The following is a 12,043-nucleotide window of genomic DNA, read 5'->3' as shown; positions in this document are numbered from 1 at the left end:
CAAAAAAAAAAAAAAAAAAAAAAAAAAAAAGAAAATATATATACTACCTTTGATGTCCAAATCAGGTATTTGGTTAGCTCAGAATACTGGCAGTTCACATTTTCCCAAGTGTCTGTGTTTGTTAAGTGCTTGCTACTCCTGAATGCTCACTACACTAAAGCTATGGGCCAACTCCTCCAAAAGCTGACATTTCAAGGGGCTTATCTGAAAAGTGGGGAAAATAAAACTTCCTGGCAGATTGCTGTAAGCTTAAATAAGACAATATATGCAAAACACCTTGTGTTAGTTTCTGATACACAATATGTTTTTAATAAATGGTAGCCATTGTTACAAGTATTAGCGCAGATATCTGAGAAAAATAGCAAGAGGCAGCAGCCACATTGTCGCCAAAGCACATCCACAAAATTTGCTCAGGGCCCCCTTCCACTTGGGCATTGCTTTTCCCAGGTTCACAATTTGCATAAACCTGGGTTGCTCAAAATATCTCACAATTTAACAAAAAGAGAGGCTTCTGTCCTTAGTGAACCAAAAGCATAAAATGCCTTAATAGTACTGTTTGCTGGAAGCTGCTCACACCCAAAGGGAAGAAATAAACTTGCTAGGCCGGGCGCGGTGGCTCAAGCCTGTAATCCCGGCACTTTGGGAGGCCCAGACGGGCGGATCACGAGGTCAGGAGATCGAGACCATCCTGGCTAACATGGTGAAACCCCGTCTCTACTAAAAAATACAAAAAACTAGCCGGGCGAGGTGGCGGGCGCCGGTAGTCCCAGCTACCCGGGAGGCTGAGGCAGGAGAATGGCGTAAACCCGGGAGGCGGAGCTTGCAGTGAGCTGAGATCCGGCCACTGCACTCCAGCCTGGGCGACAGAGCGAGACTCCGTCTCAAAAAAAAAAAAGAAAGAAACTTGCCAGCTCTGCCTCGCCTGGCCTAAACTCGTGCCCTTAAATGCTGTGGGTAATCTGGGGTCTGGTCTTCTTGTATTTGGAATCGCATATTGGCTAGGCTGGAAAGGGGAGCCATCATACCATTTGTTGATATGTATAAGACTCTTTCACAAGGACATTATAATATGCAATTTTGTATTCTACTTTATTTTAGATCTTGTCATAGTATAGACAGTTAAACGGCTAAAATAAACAGTGCGTATACTTTACCGATTATTCTCAAATCAACTCAAATCCAAACCATTTGGGGAACTTCTCTCGGGGAGAAGTATCCTCTTGCCTTGGGGACAGTGGCATGAAAAGCTGGGATTTCCCTTCGGCTTCCTTGCCCCTTAAAAGCAGCAGCTCCTCAAAAGCAGGGAGAGAGAGAGAGAGAGAGAGAGAGAGACACTATCTGGCAGAACATGCTGGGAAGGCAACCGGTTAATCAAAAGGATTCCAATTTGGCCGTGGACTGCCAGACTCTCCTTCCCAACTCATAGAAAAAGAAAAAGGAGGAAGAAAGAAAGAAAGGGAAAGAAAAAACGAAAAAAGCTGTACACGGCTCTCCTTCAGCAATCTCACAAATGCAAAACCTTCCACTCTGGTGGCTCCTCATTAGCTTCCCAAGGCTGACAGCATAATTATTGCAGCTGCTTCACGCTTAGAATAAATAAATATGAAAGCGGGTGTTTAAAAATTTTTTGAGAAGGGAAATTCAGTCATCTAGACAGTCGGCAGGACAAGTTTATTTAAAACTTTTAGATTCTTATGTATTTAGATCATTTCGGAACGAGATAATGAGATAGTTGTCTTTTTAGTCTAATTGAGTTCCTAAGCTCGTGGCTGTTGGCTGTCACCCCTTTCAAACTTTGCTTTAACTCTCCTTCCTTTAGAAATCCGATCCTGGTGTCTCCATTTACTCTTCCTGGGCTGATAACCCGACCAAGGCTCAGTGCACTGGAGTGCAGAAAGTGACTTAATGGGATTGAGGGGCTAAATAACCTTTCACAGGAAACAAGATAATCAGATCTCTTTTACTTGACCATAATGGCTAAAAGAGAAAGCACAAGCAAACAAAAAAAAAAAAGGTTGAAAATTCAGCTATCATTTCAAAATGTCTTGTAATCTTCCGTGTCATGTGGTTTTTGCACTACTTTCCCACATCATCAATCCATCAGCTGGAGATGCTTAGTGCATTTAATTATTCAAAGTGCACACATCCTCGTGATTATGCGGTAATTTTAGCTCATGTGTATGTATAGAGGCTTCATATCTTCAAAGCCCAGAGGATCACACAGCACTTTAAATTGAAGTTGCTAACTAACACGAAGTGCACTTAAAACTCTGACTAGGGGCACAGTACACATACATTTCCGATTAAAGCAGATGATCTTTCCTTTTAAAATTAATTATGCCTATTTATTTTTTCCTTTCCCTCCTGCCCTTCATTCTCCCAGGACCAAATTTATATGAATCCTTGCATTCAATGAGTTAAAAGCATTATAAAAATAAATATTCTGTCAATCTGGGGTAAAGAAAACTAGTGTTAACCCATCGTGCAGATGGAGAAACTGAGGTTAATGACAGCCAAAACACATTATGTTGGGAAACAAAAAAGAAGAAAACTCAGGTCCTTTAACTCTCAATCCCCAGCTCAGACTGCCTGTGCCGTTTTGTTTTAACCTATTCTTTTAAACAACTAAGACAATATAACACCAGTTTAAAGAAAGCTCTGAGAAAGGAAAAGAAATGACCTACAACCCCACTAAACTAGAAGAGCATTTTTATTTTGTACACTACCTTTCGGTTTTGTTCATGTATATATTAATTTTCACAGGTCAATTGTAATATGCAATTTTGTATTCTAGTTTCTTATAGCTCATGTTATAGCATAAGAACTTTTATAATATCACACAATTCTATTAATGATCATTTAAAATGGCTACATAGTACTGTATGTTGAGTCCATACACCAACATTTGTCCAATTGGTTCTCTGGTGTTTAACAGTTACATTGCTTCTCTTTATTCAAAAAATTGTAAAACATTATAGATAACACTGCAATGAACATTTTCATTAATCTAGGTCTTAGGGTTTTCCCCCCTATTCAATTATTTCTTTGGATAATTTCCAGGAACAAAGGCATAGGGTATAAGGGTATGATCATTTTTATGGCTCCTGATATGCATGCTATAATACTTTGCAAAAGTTTCACTACCATCAGCAGGGAATCATTTTACCGTAATCTCACAAACACTGGGAGCTATTAGATTACAGGAAAAAATAACTAATTTAACGGTTATTTGTACTTTTTATCCCTAGTAAAGCAGTCGATTTATTCCATGTGTTGCTGTGCTCTTTTTGTTTCCTCTTGTATAAATTGCTATTTTATGCCTTCACCTCATTTTCCATTGGATTCCTTGATGTTTGTCTTATAAAACTGAATGAGTTTCACCTGAATGAGTTACCGGTGAAACAAAAACAATTATCACCACTGATTAAGAAATCTTGGCCGGATCAGGTGACTGATACCTGTAATCCCAGCACTTTGGGAGGCCAAGGCAGACGGATCACCTGAGGTCAGGAGTTTGAGACTAGCCTGGCCAACATGGTGAAACCCTGTCTCTACTAAAAATACAAAAGTTAGCTGGGCAAGGTGGCACAGGCAGGTAATCCCAGCTACTCGGGAGGCTGAGGCCAGGAGAATCGCTTGAACCTGGGACATGGAGGTTGCAGTGAGCCAAGATCATGCCATTGCACTCCAGCCTGGGCAACAAGAGCAAAACTCCATCTCAAAAAAAAAAAAAAAATCTTAAAACTCAAGGCTGATTGCATATATTATTACAAGAAAAGAAAAGAAACTAAGGTAAGATGGCATTGAGGAAGAAGTTGGTTTTGGGGCGTAAATCTCTATTCAACATAAATTGAGCCCTCTTAATTGTGAGATATTAAACACGCTACCTGGGGATGTGTGGAATCTTTACCAGAAAAGCTTTAAAATAAACACAGTACATGAGAGAGTGGGAGGAGCACAGAACTGGGCATCAAGATCTTGGTTCTAATCTTGGTTTTGCAGCTAAGTTCCTATGGGATCTTCAGCAAGAACAACAAATGGTAAGAAAGGAGTAGCTTTTAGGAGTCGGATTTGAAGTAAAATCTTGGCTCTACAACTTTCTAACTGTGTGACTTCAAGCAATTACCCTACCTCACTTCCAGCTGTCTAATCTGTAATATGAGGATAACAATTCCAGCCTCACCAATTAGTACACAGATTGATAATTTATATAAAGCATATAGATGTCCAATAAAAGGCAGGTACGATTATTCTTCCCTGGGCATCAGTGATTCATCTATATAATGAAGGTATAGAATAAGTAGTCTTTATAAATAACTATTTTCTGAATTATTTATCTTTACTTGGAGACTCAGCCATGAACGTAACACATTTAACCAACTTAAGGGCTTGGTAGGCCTGAGGGAGTCGGTTTGCCCAGACTTCTCCCAGCAGCACAATGCTATGCAACCCCAAAAACCATGTCTCAACCCAGTATCTCCTTTAATGTATTGAAATGGATTGGGAACAACTTTGTGCATAGAAGGTGAGGAAGTGTGTTATGGAGGACATCTCCAAATGTGCTTCTTAAGGGCTGATTGATGGAGGATTCAAAAGGTGGACAGATGGGTCTGAGTTATGTTACAAATTCCTAGAAGTAGCATAGAGTCAAGAGAATGACTGAGACTCTTCCTTCCCTCTTTTCCAAAATCCCCAGTCCCTGAAACCTGGCCTCATAGAATGACAAAATATTCTGGTTCAACTTTGAATAGAATAGACAATAAAACCAATAAACAGAATAGGTTTGAAATTATGTGGAAGCATTTAGAGTGAAACTAAGCTTGATTAGTACATGTTAAAGAATGTTTAAATTGTTGCAAAAAGGCATACGATGGTAAGAAAAACTACAATGGTATATGAGTTAAGACTGAGCCACTATTATTAAAAATAAGACAACTTCGGAATGATCTTAGATGGTATTGAGAGGAACATGACATTCCTTTCCCCGTATGCCCTTCCTCCCCAATCATCCAGACCCATCATCTTTCAAGGCCCACTCACAAAATCATCCTGGATCCCCACAGCTAGAGTTAATCTCACCTCCTTCGAACACTTAGAGCACTTTATTTGTTTACTTGATCTGCAGCTGTTTATATACTTGTCTTATTTCCTAAAGGACTGTAAGCTCTTTGAGGACAGGGTCCATGACGAATTCATTTTTGTATCCTTTAATATCGCACCTCATAGACACTCAGTAAACCTCCAATGAATGAATGGAACATGATTCTCCCACCATGCAAGAAATTTGAGTCTAAGCTGCCTCCATATTCTCAGACATAAGCAAAAGAATTGGAACAGATTCAGAAGAGAACAATAAAACAAAATGACTAAAAAGTGGGAGAAACAGAATTTGCATTCAGAAACAAAAGTTCAAGGAATTCAGCCTAAAGTGGCCTTTGGGAAGTGATATCATAGGGACCTTCGAATATATTAAGGAGACAACACTCAAAGAAGAGGCCTGAAGTTCTTTCATTGAACCAAAACAAAATACAACTCAGATTTTAACAGGGCAATGGGGCACGCTGAAGAACTTTCAGAGTATAGATATCGGGGTGGTGTGATCAAAGGTAGAGGTAGATGCCATGCTTTCTTCCATCCCTATGTGTACATAAGTATACGCTAACAATGGGGCCTGTGGTACAGCATTTTTGCAAAATTACTTGTGGAACAATTGCAAGCTTTTAAGATTTTTTCCCCCTAAGATGCTAAAACCCGTTTTAAAGGAGAAGGGGATTTAGTTCAGGAAGGAATGGGAGACTCAAGTATGAGACTTGGCTAACAAGCAAAACGGGACCAACCCAGAGAGAGAGAGAGAGAAAGAGAGACAGCCTTTGATGTCCTGACGATCAAGGACCATGGCTTAAGGACCAGACTCTTAAATCACGTGTCATTTACTGCCTCAGATAAAAAATACTTTCGTGGATCAGTGTCTGTAGTTCAAAATGGCTAGGTTCCAAAATCAGTCTTAACTTTCCAAGGGTAACATTTGGAAGGTTTCCTGCAAGAACAGAGCGGAGCCAGTTCTGAGAAGGGGCAGCTTAATGATTTTCTACTACCCCCACCCCCAAATCATTAAACAGTGTTCCTTTCCCAGAGCCCAAGTTCATGCTGAGGGCAAAGGGAATTAAATGAAGAAGCTGAACCTGCAGCTAAGATTAGAGAGTTGCCAAGGGCCTAATTTTAGGTCCTAGCTGCTCCCGCTGACGTCCTGCCCTGCTGGCTCAGCCACGAGGACCACAAGTGTGGCCATAAGCCGATGTCTGAGTGGGAAGAGAGACTCCCTGGCCATCTGCAAAAGCAATTAGCTTGCCGTTGGCTGTGTTTTGAGAGGGACTACCAATAATTTCTCCTTCAACAAGTGTTTCTTCAGGTGTTCACGAGTCAATGAGGGAAAATGTCAGAACTTGGCAGAAGTTCCCACATGCTTGCCATTCTAATATTCACACTTTTCCACTTCAGGTGCTGTCCAAAAGGAAACTAATCCTGGAATTCCTGGTTTTCATGGCAAATAACCCCCTGATAAATGCCCTTTGACTCTAAGCATACTGCCACAACCTAGGGAAAGGGTTGTTCGGGACTTCTCAGCGTCATGAAAATAGAGATGGACTGGAACAATTCTTTCATTTTGTGCGGAATTTCTATGCCGCTCCTGCACTGGGATTTAGGCTGTCCTTCCACTCTCCACGTATTTCCCAGTCCCAGGCTTTATGCTTTAATTGTCTTCTTTAGAGGGCAGACAATAAGAGCTGGCATCTTCCAGATCAAAGGGGAAACAGAATGTATTTTAAAGTGACAACTCTGTTATCCTGCAACCAGAAGAAAACCAGAATAATAAAATGATATAAATATAAGCCCTTAAATAATTGTATACTAAAATGCCACCAGAGAGCAAAATTTCTTGCATAATTATGGCAGAGAAACTCTTCTTACAAATCACTCACAAGAGCATGCCGATTTTTGCACAATTCTCATGCCTGGGGCAGCCCTCCTCAGGGATGGAGTTTCTATGTCCCTGCAGGTTGGGAACTGTGGTTACCCACTGGTACGCTCTGTCTGCAAAGGAGGCTGTTAATAAAGGCTCATTGCCAGGGGCAATGAAAAAGCAGGCTGGCACTGCCAGGCCAAGGACCGCATCTCTTAGTAGATTATGTGCCGGTGGTGAGGGCCACTGTCACGAAGGTGCACAAACCAGCCCTGGCTGCTTCTGTCTCTTCCTCTATTTTTCTTTCCTGGTAGCTTTGCTTTTTCTATCTACTTGTCCATCTGTCTCTATACATATTTCTACATGCCCACCACCCTGCCACACACATACACAAGCACACACATATGCTCGTGCACATGAGTGCACAAGCACACACACACAGAGGCACACACACCCAATCCTGCCCCCGCCTTCCGCTGTCTCTTGGCACCGGCCCTTTCATCTTCTCCCTCGGGGATTCGAGATGTCGCTGCAGGAAATGCTTGTCCGCCGAGGCAGCAGCAGCAGAGCCCTGTGGCTTTGACAAACCTCATTTAATTGGGAGGAAGCCAGGAGAATTTGAAAGAACTGAAACATCCACGAAACTCCTTTTATCAGGCATAATTTAAACTCTGCATGGAAAAACCCCTATATGTATAAAGAAAAGTCAACTTCCCTCCTGCTGTGAGCACTCCTGGTCTCCCCCACTAGTGCAGGCAGCCTCCTGCAAGATTCCATCTTTTCATTTTTCTAAAAGTGTCAAAGTAGATTTGGGCTCTGTGACTGGGTGAACAGGGAAGGAATACAGATTGTTCTCTCTCTCTGTCTCTCATACATACACGCACACCCGCACGCACACACATATACACACATACACACACAACCCTAGACATCCATGCACCAGGGCCCCTCTGTTGGTGGCTTTGCTTTTGGGTCAGCCAGGAAAAATCAAAACCCACGTTTCTAACAACACATCAGTTTGGACAGTGAGTGTTTCTTCCTAATCAACCTGCGTCAGGCAAAAGCTGGAGCCTAGAAAACTTTGAAGATCCCCAGCAATTCTCAGCATGTGGAATAACAGATCCTAAAGGAGGGCCAACGGGGCAAGTTTCTTTAAGTGGAGAGAAGGGAGAGTGTGTGTGTGTGCGTGCGTGTACATCCAAGCGTGTACACTTGCGTGAAGTAGTAGAGTTATAAGTCCCAAGCCTGAGAGGAGAAAGCTGAAAAGGAACAATCTAGAAGCTTGGACTGGGAAGAGGGGATTGGGATGGGAGTGGCCAGGGAGGAATGGGGCCAAAGTGGGGGCAGAGGTACCAGGAAGGGAGTGAGAATTGTGGATCTGCCTGCAATGTCCTTTGTTCCACCCATATGCTAACCCCTGCCTCTCTCCTCCTTCCAAATTCCACTTCAGATTCACCTCCAGTCTAATCCATCTCATTTGAATTATTCTTGTTCCTCCAAAGAATTGCCTTCAACACACACATAGTCTCTGCACATCTGCAGTTGATTATGCACAGATTTTTAGCTGTTTAGATATGATTTGCGCTGATATGTGTGCGAGGGTGCCCCGTTTCCTCTTCCTCGCCCTCTTTTCCTCCCACTTCGTAAGATCCTGGAGGCCAAGGACAAGTCTCTTGTTTTCCTCCACTTTTTATAGCACTTAATATGTTCTTGACACTTAATGGCAATTTAATAAATACTAATGACTGACTCTTTCTACAGGGTTAAGTAAGACATTAACCTCAGTTGTATGATTATGGTTATTTTTGGAGATCCTAAATGACTCACTTTAGTCATAAAATAGAATGCCTCAACAAGTCCCAAACTAAGCGCTTTGGACTGCTGCAGGATGATGTCCTAGACACAGAGGAGCTGCGTCTGCAAACTCTGGCAAGGCGGACCAGGCTGTTTCCACACCTCTTGGGCAGTAGCTCCTCACCCTGTCCCCATCCTTATCTCACGGCACCCCATCACCACTCCCCCACATCCCTTCCAGTGTCCTCATCCCAGTCCCAGCCCTTAGGCCCTCCCTCCTAAGCTTTCTTTTCTCTGGCTTAGGACTTCTAAAACCAACCCTGGCTGCTTCTCTCTCTTCTTCTGTTTTACTTTCCTGGTAGCTTTGCTTTCCCTGTCTACTTGTCCCTTGTTCCTAAAACTATTTTTAGCTGAATGGTGGATTTTTTCAAAGAAACCTCACCTAAGGATAGTCCCCCATGACCACTGCCCACATCCTCCTGTAGCTCTTCCTGGCCACAGTCCGAGAAACATGACGGGAGTTCCAACCACATGATCCCTCAGCAGATTTCAGATTTGGAAGATGACTTCAGGCCCAGGCAGCAAAGGCTGATTCTAGGGTAACTTGTGTTTACAGGAGGTGGGCAGCCTGGGAGGAGGCCTCCCTTCCCCCAGCACCCCACCCCGGCACTGCCTTCTGCAGCTTGCTGTTACCAATCAAGAGAGGCCCAGCTCCCTCTCAGGACATATCCGCTTCACCTATCATCTTACTCTCTGCGGAAAGGGAGAAGAGTCTTGTTAGAAACACTGGTGTGGCTTCCTGGCAGATGGTAGCTAAGCCAAACAACTCAGAGACAACGTCCATCTCATCCAATTTCTGAGTGTAAATGTGTACCTGTGAAATGTCTGCACCATTACAAAGAGGTGCTTGTAACCTCTCCCCACCAGTGCTTCAGAGTTTGAGAGAAGCTCATGCAAAACTCAGACAAGATTGGGTCCTATCTTGCTTCTCCCAGGCAAATGGATCTCTAACTTCACTCCTGGGGGTAAATGCTATGGTTCTTCGGTGCTGAGGCAAACTACTTAAGACACCAAGACTTACACACACACAGTCACGCACACACACTCACGCACGCACACAGGCACACACTTCCTCGCTCACCATCGGGAAGCTGGTACAGCTGAGATGGCAGGGCGCTGAAATAATCGTGAGCGAGTGCTTCCTGGGCGGAGACGCGGTCTCTGGGAAAGCCTTTCAGCATCTGGGAGGCCAGGTCTTCAGCTTCAGGAACCCTGCCCAGCCTGGAAAAGTGGGGGAGAAAAATAGAGTTTCTCCAGCAGCCTCCCTTCTGAAAAACAACGGGAGAAAAACAAAAAGTAAAGAAAAGGAGATTGCTAGACTTAGATTTTAAGTAGAATTTTCCTGGAATTGCTAAAATTGATGGCAAGTGGAAAAGTAACCCCCATACTAAACTCTGACTGACTGTCATGTTACTAAGTTGAAGGGGAAAAATCTCCTCATTCTATCACTCGGCTCCCTTGCCCTCCACTGTGTGTCTGGGCACCATGCACACATAAAAGACACAGAAATATATTATAAACAGAAATATATAATAATATATATAATTATATATAATATAATATATAATATTATAAACAGAAATATATAATCAAGGATTCTTTTTGGAGGAACACTGCAGCACAACCAAGTAGAAAGGCCTGATTCAAAATATCGCACTCTGAGAGGCCGAGGCAGGCAGATCACTTGAGGCCAGCAGTTTGAGACCAGACTGGCCAACATGGTGAAACCCCATCTCTACTGAAAATATAAAAATTAGCTGGGTGTGGTGGCGTGCACCTGTAATCCCAGCTACTCAGGAGGCTGAGGCATGAGAATCACTTGAGCCTGGGAGGTAGAGGCTGCAGGGAGCTAATATTGCACCACAGCACTCCAGCCTGGGTGACAGAACAAGACTCTGTCTCAAACAAACAAACAAACAAAAAACATGTTTGAGGCTCTGGACTCCAAGGGTGGCAAGCACAGAAATCTGGAGGGGGAAAAGCACAGAATTCTAAAGAGGTGATTCTGGAGGGTGAAGTTTGGGTAGAAAATACACTTGTTTGCAGCATTTCTGAGGCTCAGCCAGGCTTATTAGCTAGAAAACTCTCTTGGTTCCCCTGAGATGGAGCAGAGGAAGAGAAATAATTAAGTACTTAAATCACAGTAAGGATAAATCCTCAAGTTGACCTTATGTTGAAATATATATCTGGAGATGAGCAAATTCATTTATTGAGCAACTACTCTGTGCTAGTAAGTGGTTGGCTTTGGGAGACACAGGACAAGACTGTCTTCTGGCAGCTCAGATAGAGGAGTCAGATGTTCATCAAATTATCACACAGATGTCTAAGTACAACTGTGAAGAAAAGAATCCTATGGTCTGACTGTTTGTATCTCTCCAAAATTCAAATTTATGTTGAAACCTAATTACCAAAGTGATAGTATTAGAAAGTGGGAACTTTGGGAGGTAATTGGGTTATAAAGGAGGCTTGAGAGAGCCCTTTTGCCCTTTCTGCCCTGTGCAGACACAGTGAGAAGGTGCCATCTGTGAAGCAGAGAGCTCTTGCCCAATACCTAAGCTGCTGGCACTTTGGTCTTGGTTTTCCCAGGCTTCAGAGCTGTGAGAAATACATTTCTATTAATTGGCAATTACCCAGTTAAGGTTAGTTATTGCAGCCCAGGTATAACATTTTGGTTCTCCTGAGATGGAGCAGAGGCAGAGAGATAATTAAGTTCCTGAATCACAGTAAGGACAAATCCTCAAGCTGACCTTTTTTTAAGGGTTAAGATAGCCTCAATACCTGACCTAGAATGGGAAGAGGTGGTCAGGAAAGGATTTCTTGAGGAAGTGGCATTTGAGCTGAGAGTTGAAGAAGGGAGGGCAGGCAAGAGGTAGGCCTTGCTGACAGGGATCTGTGGTACCCACACAAACCCTAGAGTGGGAGGGAGAAGCCAGAGTTTAAAGAAGGGAATCAGGCCACTTGGCTGGTCCAGGACAAAAATGAGGAGAGAGGCCTGACATGAAGCTGGGGAGGGTGGCTTGTGGGTCTTCATGTTTCCTATTTACTTACAATGCTTGAAACTCTTTGCTAATCTAATGCCAATCATTTACGTACACCCAACTCCACAACACACACAGAGGTTTATAACTGGAAAGGCACAAGAGGGAAAACTGCACATCCCAGAGGGCAGCTGCTCATGGGACTGATGTCTGACATTCAGAATTAAGTTGTGTGGCCCCGAAACACCGC

At 43.1% G+C, this 12,043-nt stretch overlaps 1 protein-coding gene across 2 annotated transcripts in view; it reads right to left on the bottom strand.

Moving 5' to 3' along the window:
* The window catches only part of CDK15 (cyclin dependent kinase 15), a 90,691-nt gene that overhangs the window by 6,090 nt on the left and 72,558 nt on the right, over positions 1-12,043 (bottom strand). For both annotated transcript variants that reach the window (XM_025404663.1, XM_025404664.1), the window contains exon 12: positions 9,897-10,036. In XM_025404663.1, the coding sequence (XP_025260448.1) occupies positions 9,897-10,036 (140 nt within the window). The remainder of the gene's footprint in view (positions 1-9,896; positions 10,037-12,043) is intronic.

This window comes from Theropithecus gelada, chromosome 12, assembly GCF_003255815.1.
Source record: "Theropithecus gelada isolate Dixy chromosome 12, Tgel_1.0, whole genome shotgun sequence".
Classification (NCBI taxonomy): domain Eukaryota; kingdom Metazoa; phylum Chordata; class Mammalia; order Primates; family Cercopithecidae; genus Theropithecus; species Theropithecus gelada.
Note: the sequence above shows the minus strand (reverse complement) of the source record. Positions and strands in the feature narration are given on the sequence as shown.